Raw genomic sequence first — 16926 nt, 5'->3', positions numbered from 1 at the left:
TCAACAAATATTTATGGGTGCTTATTTTGAGCTAAACACTACATAAGTTTCCACAAAGTCTTTCTGCAAAGCTCCACTGGCAGCCTTTGGTGCCAGAAAGTGCTTTTTAGCAGCAACGGTGCTTTTTCATATCTGTGATAGAAAGGTGGGAATTGAAACACGTGAGGATTAGGAGACTGAAGAGAACCAGATTTTTAAAAAGAGGGGCTAATAGCTATTCTTGTGACTTGTAGGAGGATCTACAATTCAATGATATGAACTCAATTATAACTCCTCTTAGAGAAAAGGACATTCAGCCATAAGACCCTGACAGGGACTTGTGTTATTTGGTTGCATTCTGTAAAATGGCTTTCAGTAGTCAAAGACTGGGTATTTCCTAAGTTTGTGAGTAGAGGTGAAAAGGTTTGGGAAGAAGAATGGAAATTATTCTAAAGGAGGAGACCCTGAAACCCCTTACCTTTGGTCCAGCCCACTGTGAAGAAACCACCTCAAAGAGTACAATGCTGGCCTCGGGGACTTAGTCCATCCATGGAGAACAGACAAAGGTGAAGGTTGGGACAAAACTCATCTAAAGACCTGCTTTCAGCAGCAGTCTTCTTTATTTGTAAATAATTAATGTACAAAGTAATTCACTCTTTTTGTTGTTGTTGTTGTTGAAACAGGATCTGGCTCTGTTGCCCAGGCTGGAGTCCAGTGGTCCAATCTCAGTTCACTGCAACCTCTGCCTCTTGGGCTCAAGCCATCCTCCCACCTCAACCTCCCAAGTAGCATGGACTACAGACACACGTCACCACAAGTGGCTAATTTTTCTGCTTTTTGCAGAGATGGGGTTTTGCCATGTTGCTCAGGCTGGTCTTGAACTCCTGAGCTCAAGTGATCCACCTGCCTCGGCTTCCCAAAGTGCTGGGATTACAGGCATGAGACACCATGCCCAGCTAGTAATTCACTTTTGTTCCTTTTGGCAGATATCTAATTTTCCCTCCACTTCTGGGAGCTGGCTCCTGTCAATAGTCTAGATTAGAGCTGGGGTTCTTATCTATTTGCTGCTCTCTAGACTCCACCTATCCTTCTATTATTTCATTATCTCTATTTTCACTTGTTGCTGGGCAGCTTCAGTTCCTGTCTAGGTGAATTCTGGAGAAATAGTTGTTTTCCTCCCCATTTTGTGTTGTTCTAGGAGCATGCTATTTTTTACAGTCACGTGTATTATGTCAATTAATGGACTGGGTTTTGTGTTAAAGTTGGGTGAATGAAATATTTTCCCACTTAGAAATAGCTCAGCAAATTGAAGTAAATGTTCCTTCCAGGCAGCTCTGCCTTGCTTCCTGAAAGAGTAGCTTATTTCCAATAGTCATTTATCTAAAAGGAGCTCTTGGAAGAGGTTTTACATTAAAGAGTGCCTTACATTAAAGAAAGAGTGTATGCAAGCCTTCAGTTGGAACTATTTTTATTATTCAGTATTTATTTAAAAACAATATTGCTTTAGAAATTTTCAGATAGCTAATTGGAAACATCCTTAACTGATCAAAATTCAAGCCAGAATGCCCCTCTAGCAGAGAACAGAGTTAGCACTCTCTCGTGTACCTTCTTCAGGTAATTGAGGAGATTGAGGAAATGATGCAGAACTCCCCAGACCCTGAGGAAGAAGAGGAGGTTCTGGAAGAAGAGGATGGAGGAGAAACTTCCTCCCAGGCAGACTCGGTCCTCCTGCAGGAGATGCAGGCGTTGACACAGACCTTCAACAACAACTGGTCCTACGAAGGTGAGGGCCCTGGGCGCTGGGCTGGCCGAGGAGGAAGCACCTGCTCGGGGCCAGGCTCTGGGCTGTGTGCTTTGTACATGGCTAATAGAACCCTGACTGCCTCAGAGCAGAGCCTTGCAGATCTAGGTGGTCAGCAATACCTTTCTTACTCGGCATCAGGAGAGAAGTTTGCATTTTTGAGAAAAGAATAAGGTAGTCGAGCAAAATTTAAATGTTAAAACTAACCAAAGAACAAGACTAAGGCAGAATAAGCAGAAGAAATCTGAACTACTATATAAAAGCAATGAATGATGCTACCATAAAATCAATGAATAAAAAAGATAATAGTAACAGCTCATATTTCTGAAGTGCTTTCTATGTGCCAGACCTTATTCTAAGACTTTCTTTCTTTTTTTTTTTTTGAGACTGAGTCTCTCTCTGTCTGTCACCCAGGCTGGAGTGTAGCGGCATGGTCTTAGCTCACTGCAACCTCCACCTCCCAGGTTGAAGTGATTCTCAAGCCTCAGCCTCCTGAGTAGTTGGGGCTACAGGCACGTGCCACCACGCCCTGCTAATTTGTGTATTTTTGTAGAGACGAGGTTTCGCCATGTTGGCAAGGCTGGTCTCAAACTCCTAGCCTCAAGTGATCTGCCTGCCTCAGCCTCCCAAAGTGCTGGGATTACAAGTGTGAGCCACTGTGCCTGGCCTTATTCTAAGACTTTCTATGCCTAATCTCATTTCATCTCCACACCAACCCCATTTGGATCAAGCTAACTGAGTCTTTCAGAGGTTACATGACTTGTCCAAGGCCACTGTTAGGGAAATATGATTAGAAATGAGATTTCCTTCCTGTTCAGAAAACCTCTCCACAAAGACAGGTGAGAAAGAAAACTATTTTGTTACTATTTTTATTTATTTATTTATTTTTTAGAGATAGAATCTCGCTCCGTCGCCCAGGCTAGAGTGCAGTGGCATGATCTTGGCTCACTGCAGCCTCTGCCTCCCAGCTTCACGCGATTCTCCTGCCTCAGCCCCCTGAGTAGCCGGGATTACAGGCATGCATCACCATGCCCAGCTACTTTTTGTATTTTTAGTAGAGATGGGGTTTCTCCATGTTGGCCAGGCTGTTCTCAAACTCCTGACCTCAGGTGATCCGCCTGCCTCGGTCTCCCAAAGTGCTGGGATTACAGGCGTGAGCCACCATGCCCGGCCTAGAAAACTATTTTATTATTGAATAAGCACTAAACCAGGATGGGAGCCACATCACAGACAACTCTCTAAAGAGACTGCAAAGACAGAAAGCAGTCTCACTCTTGTGTAGCTAAGTGGATAAATGGAACCCATTATATTGAGTAGGTTTTGCAATTTGGAGTCGGGAGGGAGTTAGCCCCCTCTGCTCAGAACAATGAGAGATGATTATGTTTCTTTTTCTTTTCTTTCTTTCCTTCTTTTTTTTGAGACAGAGTCTTGCTCTGTTGCCCAGGCTGGAGTGTAGTGACATGATCTCTGCTCGCTGCAACCTCCGCCTCCCAGGTTCAAGCAGTTCTCCTGCCTCATCCTCCCGAGTAGCTGGGATTACAGGCATGCACCACTACGCCTGGCTAATTTTTGTATTCTTAGTAGAGATGAGGTTTCACATGTTGGCCAAGGTGGTCTCGAACTCTTGACCTCGTGATCCGACTGCCTCGGCCTCCCAAAGTGCTGGGATTACAGGCATGACCCACTGTGCCTGGCCCGATGATTATATTTCAAAGCAGTAACCCCCAGGCCCTTGAAGAAACCCTCCTGAATTATAAGAATGACAAGAGGCTTATTTTAGCCATGACAATAATTTAATATAAATGTAACATATGTTTATTTTAAAGATTTAATCTAAATCTTTGAGAGATTGAAAAGGATAGGTAGAAGAAATTCTGAAAGAAAAGGGAGGTGGGGGAGAGGAAAAGTCTCTTCCCTTATTTTCAATGGGGAGAATCAAGCCTCTCATTTAAAATTTGTATTTGTGCTTAGTCCATGCAGAAGTCATAAGGGGTGAAGCCAACATTTGAAGCCAGGTAGGTTAACTCCAGAGGCCATCCTCTTAACTCTCTGACACAGGTTTATAGTAATTATGACTGTGCACAAGAAACGGCTGGATGAAGCATGAAATGAAAAAGTGTAACACAGCAAAGGCAGAACAATTCATCAGCCGTAGGGTATCAAATGCCCACGCTGCAGAAGGGGCCCCATCCTAGGAGTCGATCCACCCGTGGGGAGATGGGAACTTAGAAACAGGGGAGGGAGAAGGTGGGTTGGTCAGGGTTCAAAGGTCAACTGCGGGTTAGAAGTGGTGAAAGCAGAGGCAGAATCTGGAGGCCTGCATCCTGCAAGTCAGACTTTGGCTTTGAATAGCAGCGGCAGGAGGTGGCCGGCAGAGAGTCTGCTTGGTGCTGAACTGGACTTGGCTGCCTTGCTGCATTCCCGACTGCCCTTGTCAGGCCTTTCCCAGCCACACAAAGGTCCCAAAGATAGACGCGTTCAGCAAAAGACTTGTGAAAACAGCTGAAATGCAGAGTGAAATGGCAAAAAAACAGAAGGGGGAGAGGGCAGCTCCAAAGAGCAGAATAAGGGGAAAGCCCAACCAAGTCAGCAAATATCCGGGCAAAGCAGAAACAAAGAGGAAGAGGGAAATGGATTCTGAGGTGAAAGTGAAGGACACCATTAGACGCTGTACATTTAAAAATAACTAAAAGAGTATAATTGGATTGTTTGTGACATAAAGGAAAAATGCCTTAGGGAGTGGATACCTCATTCTCCATGATGTGATTATTATGCATTGCATGTCTGCATCAAAACATCTCATGTGCTCCATAAACACATACACCCCCTATGTACCCACAAAAATTAAAAATTAAAAACCAATCAATCAATTAATTCTTCTTCCCCTGCTGCAAAAAGATACCATTAGATGGAGACACATTTTAAAAGATGTTTCCCAAGTATATTTTATTTTTTCAAATTATATATATGTGTGTATATATATATATATATATATTTTTTTTTTTTTAAAGTAGAAACAGAGTTTCACCATGTTGGCCAGGCTGGTCTCGAACTCCTGGCCTCAGGTGGCCCACCTGCCTCAGCCTCTCAAAGTGCTGGGATTACAGGTGTGAGCCACTGCACCTGGCCTAAAAAATTTTTTTTTAAGTGTTTAAAAGAATTTTTAATCAGAAAATGCTTAAAGGGCATAAAGTTTTTATTTATTTATTTTTATTTTAAGATAGAGTTTTGCTCTTGTCGCCCAGGCTAGAGTACAGTGGTGTGATCTCTGCTCACTGCAACCTCTGCCTCTCAGGTTCAAGCGGTTCTTCTGCCTCACCCTGCTGAATAGCTGGAATTATAATCAGGCACCACCATGCCTGGCTAATTTTGTATTTTTAGTAGAGGCAGGGTTTCACCATGCTGGCCAGGCTGTTTTCGAACTCCTGACCTCAGGTGATCCGCACATCTCGGCCTTCCAATGTGCTGGGATTACAGGCATGAGCCACTGCTCCTGGCCTAAAGTGTATAAAGTTTTAAAGCATGATTTAGACCTGTATACAAGTATAATCTCAACTATGAAAATATATAATATGTAAACAGAAAAATTTGGAATAAAATATCCAAATCTATTTTAAATGAAAGAAGTCTTAGGAGACTTCTTAAAGTTATATGTTTCCCATGATCTCAGCTTCCCTTTTCTTTCCTTTGAAAGTAGCTGACTGCCGTATGCTAACCCGCTAGGCTTTATTTTTTCATGCATAGTCACCAGTCTTCCAGGTTTCACATATTTTTGAATATATGCGCTGCGACACAGGACCGGAGATGTAAAGAGGGGCTCAGATGGTCGGCTTTTTTGTTGTTGTTGCCGTGTGCTATATCTTGATCAGTTCTTGGGAATAAGCACCAACGTCTCTATTGCTCTTCAGTATGGATGACAAAAACCTCCCTCCCATCACTTTTCCATCCCCAATTCTTGACCCATTTCACACAAGGAAACTTACGGACACAGATAGAAAATAGACGGAACAAAGGATCTGTCTGTCCATCCCCATTTTTGAGAATAGAGTCCACAGACTTCCTCGTGGGCTGTTTCTTCTTCCTCCTTTGTTTCCTGAGAGGGGTGTTCTCTTCTGCAGTCAGTACACAGGCCCCGGCCTTCCTGGCGTGCCCCTAAATTGTGAAGGTCTTTCTTGGATCTTTAAGGAGTTGGAAGGGGTCTCCTCTGAGGGGCAGTCCCATCTTGATTGGTGGTGGCCCCAGGAGCCTCCCCAGCGGGCTCTGGTGTGGATGCAGGTGTTATGCGGGAGACGGTCTTCCCCTGCAGGGCTGAGGCACATGTCTGGGTCTGAGCTGACCGAGCTGCTGGACCAGGTGGAGGGTGCCATCCGCGACTTCTCGGAGGAGCTGGTGCAGCAGCTGGCCCGCAGGGACGAGCTGGAGTTTGAGAAGGAAGTGAAGAACTCCTTTATCACGGTGCTTATTGAGGTTCAGAACAAGCAGAAGGAGCAGCGAGAACTGATGAAAAAGAGGCGGAAAGAGAAAGGGCTGAGCCTGCAGAGCAGCCGGATAGAGAAGGGAAACCAGATGCCTCTCAAGGTAGGTGAACAACCAGGTGGAAGACTGGGTGCCTCCAACCTCCAGCCCTGCCCGTTTCAGTGCCCTACCAACCCTGCAGGGGACTCATCAACGTTTACTGAGCAGTGGTGGTGAGCAGCACACTGTGACAGACAGGGGGTCAGAAAGGGAGAAGATATCACCTGTCTCCTCCACTCCCCCAAAGGGCTCACAGTCTAACCCAGGAAGACAGTGTGTAAACATTAGGAAATAATTGAATTTGGCTTGTGTTCTCTGTAGGCAAGACCTTAAAGAAAGTGGAGTGAGGGTATTTCGTGTTGGGAGTCTTGAGATGGGCCTCGGAATTCTGGGTCCAAATCCCTCCTTGTGTCCCAGGTTCCAGTCCTGACTGGTCTCTTTAGGGTGTGCTAAGGTGTTTCAGTGATTGAAAATGATCAGATGCCTTATTATTATTGTTATTATTTTTTGAGACAGAGTCTCACTCTTTTGCCCAGGCTGGAGTGCAATGGTACCATCTCGGCTCACTGCAACCTCTGCCTCCTGGGCTCAAGCAATTCTCCTGTCTCAGCCTCCCTAGTAGCTGGGATTACAGGTTCATGCCACCACTCCTGGATTATTTTTGTATTTTTAGTAGAGATGGGGTTTCACCATGTTGGCCAGGCTGGTCTCAAACTCCTGATCTCAGGTGATTTGCCCATCTTGGCCTCCCAAAGTGTTGGGATTACAGGCGTGAGCCACCGTGCCTGGCCCCAGATGCCTTATTGTTCTATTGTTCTATTTTTGGATTTAACCCAAACTCGTGGTTCTCATGGTTCATTTTTTTTTTTTTTTTTTTTTTTTTTTTTTTTTGGTGAGATGGAGTCTCACTCTGTTGCCCAGGCTGGAGTGCAGTGGTGCGATCTCGGTTCACTGCAACCTCTGCTTCCCGGGTTCAAGCCATTCTCCTGTCTCAACCTCCTGAGTCGCCAGGATTACAGGTTCACACCACCACGCCTGGCTAATTTTTGTATTTTTAGTAGAGACGGAGTTTCACCATATTGGTCAGGCTGGTCTCAAACTCCTCACCTCGTGATCTGCCCGCCTCGGCCTCCCAAAGTGCTGGGATTACAGGTGTGAGCCACTGCGCCCAGCCACTCATGGTTCTTAATCAGGGGAGCTCAGTAGAATTATCTAAGGAGTTTTTTTTCAAAATGCCTTTACCTAGGCTCTATCACAGACCTATGGAATTAGTTCTCCGCATGTACATTTTGAAAAAAAACTTCCCCCATCAGGACAGTTGCTTTAAGACAGCCTTTTCTGATAGCTGAACATTTTGTTTTCCCCTAAGATCTTTGCATCATGGTTCATCTAAGTTTGACTGAACTGCTTTATTTTTCTATTTGCATGATGGAGGATAAAAGGAGGAAAACTGGGGGATGCAGAGGGGTCTTGTAGCCCTGAGGGACTTACTAAGATAAGAGTTCTTGAGACTCTGTTTATTCTTGCAAAGCTCAGGCTTCAATTCTGGCCTGTCTCTGTAAGCCAGTGTCTTACACTTACTGTCTAGTCACAGAACCCTGGGGCGTTATCTGGGACAGCCTGGTAGCTGAGAGGTCCCTGGGTGTGGTGACAATGGAGCAAGAAGCATTTGCCCTTCTTGAGTGTCTCTCTCCCCCACAGCGCTTCAGCATGGAAGGCATCTCCAACATTCTGCAGAGTGGCATCCGCCAGACCTTTGGCTCCTCAGGAACTGACAAACAGGTACGCGTAGTCTCCCTGCTCCAAGCTGTCTTCCTAGACTCCTGCAGCTTGGCCTCCCCAACAACGCAGGGGGACAGTGACTCACCAGAATTATCCCAGCATTTATTTAGGGGGTTAGGGGTCCTAACACTTTTTTCTCCTCTTAAGGAGGAACAGAGAATATCTTTTTAAAAGGCAAACTTTTTTTTTTTTTTTTTTTTTTTTTTTGAGCTCTAGTGTTCTAGGACATGGGCAAGACTTAAAACTCAACACTGCTTGTAGGTCTAAGAATTAAGTTGTTTTAAGGATGAAATGTATTAAAAGGGAGTCCATTTGATGATAGATCCCATCCTAGAGTTTAGTTAACTTTCCACCACACTGGATCACCTGCCAAGCCATTCCCACTAAGACTGCCTCTGCAGCTTCCCAGCTCTGGTTGTAATCCATGCTGTGGCTTTTTGTTGGCTCAGTAATTTCCCTGTGACATAGCTTGCATTTCTGGTTATTAAGACAGCATTCACAACTTTTATCAAGCGCCTGCTATGTGCTAAGCTCTGTTGTTAAGCCCTCAGGTGCAAAGGTGAAAAGTCCTGACCCCTGTCCTCATGGAGTGTATAATCTAATAGACATAGCTGGCGCGTGAACAGAAAGTTTGAGATGGTGGAATGAGTGTACATGAAAGTGGATATGTTTTAAACATATTTGTAGCTGAATTCTAAGTGCTAGAATTCTAGAACTCTAGAATTCTAGAGAGTCTAGAGAAGGGGAAGAGATTTTAGCAGCATCGATCCCAGTCCTCTTGTTTTATGGCAGTGAGAACTATGGCCTGGAGATTCAAGGCATTTTTCCAAAGCCACACACACTGGCAGTGGCAGAGCCAAGACTAAAATGTGAGCTTCTGGCTGGGCGCGGTGGCTCACGCCTGTAATCCCAGCACTTTGGGAGGCCGAGGCGGGCAAATCACCCAAGGTCAGGAATTCGAGACCAGCCTGGCCAACATGGTGAAACCTCATCTCTACTAAAAATACAAAACTAGCCAGGTGTGGTGGCAGGCACCTGTAATCCCAGCTACTTGGGAGGCTGAGGCAGGAGAATCGCTTAAACCCGGGAGGTGGAGGTTGCAGTGAGCCGAGATCAAGCCACTGCACTCCAGCCTGGGTGACAGAGCGAGACTCTGTCTCAAAAAAAAAAAAAAAAAAAAAGTGAGCTTCTTAGCTTTGATCTAGAGCTCTGGCACTCACCACCTCAGGCTTCCTTGAGACTCCTTTGACAGCCCACTAGGCCCTGATGCTGGTTTTGTTGTAGGAGCACCTGACATCCAGCAGAGGGAGCAAATCTGACATCAGAGACCCTGGGCGGGGTTGAGGTTCTCTTGCACATCTTTTTTGACAAAAGACAAACAATTCCTTCTCAAATTGCACTGCAAAGAATAAGAAAATATAATCCCCTTGGATTTATTCTCTGCTCTCAGTCTGAAGGAGAAAAAGCTCCCCAGGATTCCTAAATAACAGAGAAGTTTGTAGTGTAGGAAGAAATCTAGAAGTTGGGATGGAGAGAAATGTGGGAAAGTCTTACTTTTAAAGAGACATTCCCTAAAGATGGGTAAGAAGTTCTGAAACAGTGACGTACCAGTGACCATGAATGTTTCAGAGAAGGTCAGATTTGCAGTGTGTGTCTTAGAGAAAGGCTAAATCTCTACCCAGAGGAAGCATGTCTTCTGTCTCAAGCCCTCTGCATGCTGTTTGTCTTGCAGTATCTGAACACAGTCATTCCTTACGAGAAGAAAGCCTCTCCTCCCTCAGTGGAAGACCTGCAGATGCTGACAAACAGTGAGTTCCTCTTGTTCTCAGCCAGATCAGTGGCTCCTTTTTCTCCCTTCCTGCCTGTACGTTGTACCTCCGTGCCGCAGGCCCGAGACTCCTCAAAGCAGGTTTACATGGGCCAAAATACCCTCCAAATGACTGCGTCACATCCTCCTGCACAGTGTAAAATTAAAATACTCTGCAGTGATAACCAGAGCTGTTTTTTCTTTCTCCTGGTTCCCATAAGGGAAGAGGCCTGCTGGGGGGAAAAAAAATGAGCTGGTGAAGAGGTTGGGGTGCTGGTGCAGGGGACTTTTTGTTTTCCCCTGCAGTTCCCAAGGCTTGGCATCCTCTGCCTCCCTGTTCTCTCTCTCCCTGCAACTTGAGGTTGCCTGGTCGGCACTTGTGCCCCTTGAAGCAGGGCGCCTGGTCTCTGGGTCTGGCTGTATTTTTAATGAGAAGCAAGGTTTCTTGGGTGGGGTAAGGCTGACTGGAAAAAATAGAGTCCAGCTTTCCTTCCAGGAAGTGACTGCCTCCTCTCCTCCACTTTGCTCTATTGTCAAATATTAATAAACATTCTGAACTATGAGGGAAAACAGTGTGTAACAAAGAGCCTTTTGTAGACAGTAACTGTTTATATACATCAAACAGTACGACCCCCAAAGGGCTGGGGGGCACATGGTGTTAGCCATCAGTGCCAGCTTGGCCCTCTTAGGACGAGAAAAATCCTAGGCTGAGATGTGGTGACAGGCCCAGAGGATCACGAGGGAAATTCCATTTCCTTGGCAACCGTGCCCTGCAGAGAGTGACAGCAAACGAGGCCCCGCCCACTGCAGCCTGTTCTGGAGGGAAGGGGCCAGTGCGGGGCTACTGGATACCCAAGGAGAAGGGAAGTTGAGCTTCTGTTCAGCTGAGGAGGATGGATACCTGCTGGGGCCTGGTGCTGAAGGTGACCAAACGTTTCATTTTTTATCAATTTGGAGAGTGAAAGCAGGAGGTTCTGGCAAACAGAAATCCTGCCTACATCATGCCTGCATCAATAGACACTGTGTCCTTGAGAATCAGGAATTTTAAAATCAAAGTACAGTGACTTGTCCTTAACTCATTGTAAACTCCTTTATTTGCATAAATATGCACTAAGTTTCTTTTTTTTTAAGGGAGAAAATAGAGATGAACTGACATTTATAGATGTTTGTGTTTTCACACAAGTTATATTTGGAAAGTAATTTGGACAAATTATGAATTTTGATATATGTAAAGTATTCTATCATAGCTCAAAAAAATAAATAGCTATTAATTTGTTGCAGATACCCATTCAGGAATTCAGTGTGAAATCTTTTCATTTTAATTAAGAAACAGACTTTTTTCTATTTTGAGTGGTTTTGTTTACATTTTTTAAGTTCATTAAAAAAATTATAGCTAGAGTATATCCATCATTTAGACTACTTTGGAAATAAGGAAAAGCAAACAAAGAAAAATAAATAACTCATTGTCCACTCCACTATGGTTACTATTTTGGTGCTTTTCAGACTTAATATTTTGTATCTTTTCTATATAGTTGAGATTATACTGGCTATAAAATTTTGTGTCATGATTTTAGTCACATTAGTTAACACTTTGTTAATGTTCTTTTTATGGCTATCTCTTCTATCATGTGGATATACTACCTTCCAACATTTTATTGCTTTTAGGAAAAAAACCTGCCATCTTTTCTGAATACCAATTCTCCTACAGGTTATGAAGCCTCTCTTTTTTGGAAGATCCTCATATGAATTTGTGAACAATGCCTCTTCTCTCTTCTACTCTTTGAACTAAGTACACAGGCCAAAGACCAGCTCCTGCGACTAGCCAATCCTTGTAAATTTTAGATTTTGGAGATTAATTTAGATACATATTGGCAAGAGCAATTATTGTATTTTTATGTGATCTTCGTGGTGTGGCATTTAGTCTGCTTATGCTCAGTTGCAAAGTGTTCTTGACAACTAAGCTGAAATGAAGGCATGTCTAAAAATGCAGAAAAAAATAAAACAGGCCGAGTATGGTGGCTCACGCCTGTAATCCCAGCACTTTGGGAGGCCGAGGCGGGTGGATCACCTGAGGTCAGGAGTTTGAGACCAGCCTGGCCAACATGGTGAAACCCCCGTCTCTACTAAAAATACAAAAAATTAGCCAGATGTGGTGGTGCACGCCTGTAATCCCAGCTACTTGGGAGGCTGAGGCAGGAGAATCGCTTGAACCTGGGAGGCGGAGGTTGCAGTGAGCTGAGATCGCACCACTGCACTCCAGCCTGGATGACAAGAGTGAAACTCCATCTCAAAAAAAAAAAAAAAAAAAAAAAAAACCCAGAAGAAACCAGGACCCCCTAGAATCCACTTAAGCTGAGATGAATACATGTCTAAAGATACAGAAGAAATAAAACAGAAACAAACCAACCCCTCAATGGCCTCAGGTTGAGTCTCTTTTTCTGGACCTGGCCGCTGACTCACGCCACCATTGGATTTTCTTCCTCACTCACTCCTAATTCTTGGATTCAAGTTTCATTACCCTGTCTTGAAACTAGGCAAGGTAATCAAAGGAGGACAAGGATATCGAAATGAAGTGGCAATCCCACTGTTGCAGCTGCCTTCTGACCCTAGCTATCAGTGCCAGTTGATCTTTAGTGTTTTCTCGGCTTACAAAAGTAATACATGCTCATTGAGAAAAGCCAGACCCCACAGAAATGCAGCATAGAAAAGAACATCCCCTATTGTCTTACACTCAGAGATAACCACTTAACAGTTTCATGTATTATTGTTCTAGATTTCTTTTTCTATGAACATTAGCATTTAATTATAAAGTTAATAAATGTTCTGTAAACTTCTTTCTTCACTGATAACTATGTCTTGTACATATAGCTCTCTCTTATTTTTCTTTTCTTCCTCTTCTTCTTTTTTTTTTTTTTTTGTAGAGACAAAGTCTTGCTATGTTGTCCAGGCTGGTCTTTTTCTTGTTTTTGAGACAGAGTCTTGCTATGTTGTCCAGGCTGGTCTTTTTCTTGTTTTTGAGACAGAGTCTCACTCTGTTGCCCAGGTTGGAGTGCAGTGGCATGATCACAGGTCACTTTGGGAGGCCAAGTGGGGAAGATTGCTTGAGCCCAGGAGTTCAAGACCAGCCTGTGCAACATGGCAAGACCTCATCTTTACTAAAAAAAAAAAAAAAAAAATTAGCTGGGCATGGTGGCACGTGCCTGTAAGTCTCAGCTACCTGGGAGGCTGAGGGGGGAGGATTACTTGAACCCAGGAGTTTGAGGCTGTAGTGAGCTGAGAACACGCCACTGCACTTCAGCCTGTGTGGCAGGGTGAGATCCTGTCTCAAAAATAAAAAAGAAAAGAAAGTCACCAGTAGGTCCACTACCTAGAGACAAACGCTGTGGCTCTTGCTGTGTCCTCGTCTATCACCATGTGCAGGTTTGTTACGGGGGCATGTTGCATGATGCCTCTCAAGTAGTTTGGACTACAGGTGTGTGCCACCACACCCAGCTATCTTTTTTTTTTTTAAATTAGAAATGAGGTTCTGCCATGTTGCCCAGGCTGGTCTTGAATGCCTGGGCTCAAGGTCTGGGTTACAACTGAAACTAAACCTGTCACCCAGGTAGTGAACATAGTACCGGATAGGTAGTTTTTTAGCCCTTGCCCCTGAAATGCTGACCCTTGATAGAGCCTTCTAGACTTTTGCTCAATAGTCAATAAATGTCTGGTTCCTTTGAATCATTTCTCTCTCACTCTGGGCTGGTGGGTCATGTGGCCCTAGAAGTGAACCTCATGACCAGATGGTATCTTAGTTCCTCTCTCTCTCTCCTTTCCTAGTTCTCTTTGCCATGAAGGAGGATAATGAGAAGGTGCCTACTTTGCTAACGGACTACATTTTAAAAGGTAAGAGCAGCCCCAGGCCTCCTGGAGCAGAAGGGGTTCTCTGGAGCTCCTGCTCCAGTTAGGGAACCTTCCCAGCTTGCCCATGCCAGACCAGACCAGGCAGGGCCCAGGGAAATCAGGGACAATTGAGAGGCTTTGGAGTAATAGGTTTTCCCTTTGGGTGTTGCCAGGAGGCCGCAGGAGGAGATTCCATCACCCCCGAGTCACCAGAGTGACTTTCCTTGGAGCAGCAAACCAACAAAGGACTTATTGTGAAAATTCTGCAGAGTTTGGGCTACTTAGTATTTAGTTGGGAAAAACAAAGCCTGATGATAATTTAATACTTTTCAAGCACTTGAAAGGAAGCTGGAGACATAATTGACTACACCCTTTCATAACTTTTTAACCTTGTCTTATGGAAACTGGTTGTACATACAAGAGTAGAGGAAATGGCATAATACACTCTCAGGTACTGATGAGCCGGCATCAACAGTTATTAAGTCTCGGCCAGGCTTATTTCATTTACGCCTCTACCCAACTTCTCCCCTCCCATGTTATTTTAAAGCAAATCTCTGTCATAGTTTTCATGCATAACTATTTCAGTATGCATTTCTAAAACATAGGAACTCCTGAGGAAAACATAGCCACAATACCATTTCACAACTAAAACAAATTAAGAGTTTCTTTTTTTTTTTTTGAGATGGAGTCTCGCTCTGTCACCCAGTCTGGAGTGCAATGGCGCGATCTCAGCTCACTACAACCTCCGCCTCCTGGATTCAAGCAATTCTCCTGCCTCAGCCCCTAAGTAGCTGGGATTACAGGCGCCTGCCACCATGCTGAACTAATTTTTGTATTTTTAGTAGAGACGGGGTTTCACCATGTTGGCCAGGCTGGTCTCAAACTCCTGACTTCAGGTGATCCACTCGCCTTGGCCTCCCAAAGTGCTGGGATTACAGGCATGAGCCACTGTGCCCAGCCAAGAGTTTCTTAGTACTGACTATCCAATCAGTATTCCCTGTTTTTCCCATAAAGTATTTTTCAGTTTATTTGTTTGAATCAGGGGCCAATAAAGATCAGTAGGTTGCAATTAGATAATGATATGTCTCTTACATCTCTTTGATGTATATAGGTTCCCCTTTTCTTTCTCTCTTCCATTTCTTGAAATGCATTTGTTGGAGAAACTAGGTTGTTTGTGCCATAGAATTTCCTCATTGTGGATTTTTGCTAATTTCATCCCCATGGTGTAATTTAATATGTTCTCCTGTCTTCTTTATTGCCCGTGAACTGATAGAACTGGAAGCCTGATCAGATACAGCTTCCGATTTTTTGATAAGCACTACATTATAGGTGGTTATAGGTTTCCAGACTTCCATGGGGTGACATATATTGTCTGATTGTCTTTCCTTTTGTGATGTTAATAGTCCTTGAGGATTGCTCACTGTCTAGATCTATTATTTTATTGTTTTTTGTCCTGCATGCACACAAAACTATGTACAGTTGCAGAGGGACCATATTTGTGGGACCTATAGCTAAGAAATCCTGAGATATATTGTTTCTATAAGGATCAGAAGGACTAATCTTAAATTTCAGCAGGAGGAACTTAGAGTAAACATTAAAAATAACTTGTCCAGCCTGGGCAACATGGTGAGACCGCGTCTCAATTAAAAAAAAAAATCAGCCAGGTGTAGTGGTGCGCGCCTGTAGTCCCAACTACTCAGGAGGCTGAGGTGAGAGGATCACTTGAACCCAGGAGCTGAGACTGCAGTGGGGGCTGTGATCACACCACTGCACTCCAGCCTGGGTGACACAGCAAGACCCTGTCTCAAAAAAAAAAAAAAAAAAAAAAACCACAAAACAAAACAACAACAACAAAACACAAAAAACCATAGAAAGGGTTTGTGATTCAAAGATTTTAAAAGAGCAGCACATTTCTCAAAGCAGGTTCTCAAAGGAGGATTATAGAAACAGGTTATATAAATTTGGTAGTCGGAGGGCTGGACTTTACCCCTCATGAGCCACTGAAATGTCACTGAATTTGTACAAGTGATTAATATTTACTCAGCACTTGCCACGTGCCTCTCAACAACCCTGCGGGGTAGGCGCAGGTACGTTCTATTGTACTGATGAAGAAACAAGCATGGAAAGGTGAAGTTAATTTCCCTAAGGTCATGTAGTTAGTAATGGCTGGATCCAGGATTTGAACTCAGGCCCCGGAGACTACACGCTTACTTATTATAACCAGCAACCACCTGCCATTGTCTCTCCCTTATTCTAGGCACTAAGTGGGGGCTGTCACCACTCAGGAGCTGGTGTGACTGCTCTCAGCTAGGGCTATCCTGGGCTCGGAGGTCCCGACCTGCAACTGTGTTCTGACCGCTCTCCCCTCCTCTCTTCTCGTTGCAGTGCTCTGCCCTACCTAACCTTGCCCTTTGGAGCAGCCTCGCTGCAGGAGGTCACTGAGCAAGAGTCATTCCATCACAGGGACTGCATGAGACCATGTAACCTCCGACATGTATTTAAACGTGTATAGCTTAACCCGGATTAAACACGAGCAAGCGCGCGGGGTCCTTTGCCGTTGGCTTCTAGTGCTAGTAATCATTGGATGCATGATGGGGCAGGGCCGGTGATGGTGCCTCCCCCTTGCTGGTGTCAGGAGAGGGGAAGGCAGCTGCTTTCACCGCTCATTATGTAGTCTGGCTCCAGCCCTCAAAAACAGCTTATACTCGTAAGACTAATTTTGAAATAAAACCTTCATTTAATTAATATTCTTCATGTGCTTTGGAGTGTGATGTCCATTAGCCCTCTGCTCCAGACTCCAGAGACGGGCTGTATAGCATTCTTTACACGCCGGCCTGTGGCCTGTGGCAGCCAGTGCTGTGTTTAGGGACCGGGCGCATGCCCTGTTGTGGGTCGTGGTGGGATCATGGGACGCAGTGGGGCTGCATACAGCATAGGCAGAAGGAGACCCTCTGCAACCTCAGTTTTTGCTGCTCAGCCACATTCAAGGGAGCTGCACCAGGGGCTGCAGAAAGGAGCTGGTCAGAGTGGGTGAGACGGGGGTGAGAGTGTGCAATTAGCAGATAGAAAGTGGACCTCATGGAGGAGCCACACAGCTGCAGATCTCCTGGTGGGATGGCCAGGCTGGCCCTGGAGACCCTCCCCAGGCCATCCACGGGGA

The 16926-nt window shown here is 44.7% G+C and overlaps 1 protein-coding gene across 4 annotated transcripts in view; it reads left to right on the top strand.

Moving 5' to 3' along the window:
• The window catches only part of FEZ1 (fasciculation and elongation protein zeta 1), a 49327-nt gene extending 32816 nt beyond the window's left edge, over positions 1–16511 (top strand). For all 4 annotated transcript variants that reach the window (XM_063783485.1, XM_001145893.6, XM_009424436.5 and 1 more), the window contains 6 exons: positions 1594–1762; positions 6087–6358; positions 7997–8077; positions 9810–9885; positions 13704–13769; positions 16152–16511. In XM_063783485.1, the coding sequence (XP_063639555.1) occupies positions 1594–1762; positions 6087–6358; positions 7997–8077; positions 9810–9885; positions 13704–13769; positions 16152–16168 (681 nt within the window). In that variant the 3' untranslated portion in view covers positions 16169–16511. The remainder of the gene's footprint in view (positions 1–1593; positions 1763–6086; positions 6359–7996; positions 8078–9809; positions 9886–13703; positions 13770–16151) is intronic.
• Positions 16512–16926: the final 415 nt, after the last annotated feature.

This window comes from Pan troglodytes, chromosome 9, assembly GCF_028858775.2.
Source record: "Pan troglodytes isolate AG18354 chromosome 9, NHGRI_mPanTro3-v2.0_pri, whole genome shotgun sequence".
Taxonomy (NCBI): Eukaryota; Metazoa; Chordata; class Mammalia; order Primates; family Hominidae; genus Pan; species Pan troglodytes.
This window is presented reverse-complemented; position numbering and strand designations above follow the sequence as displayed.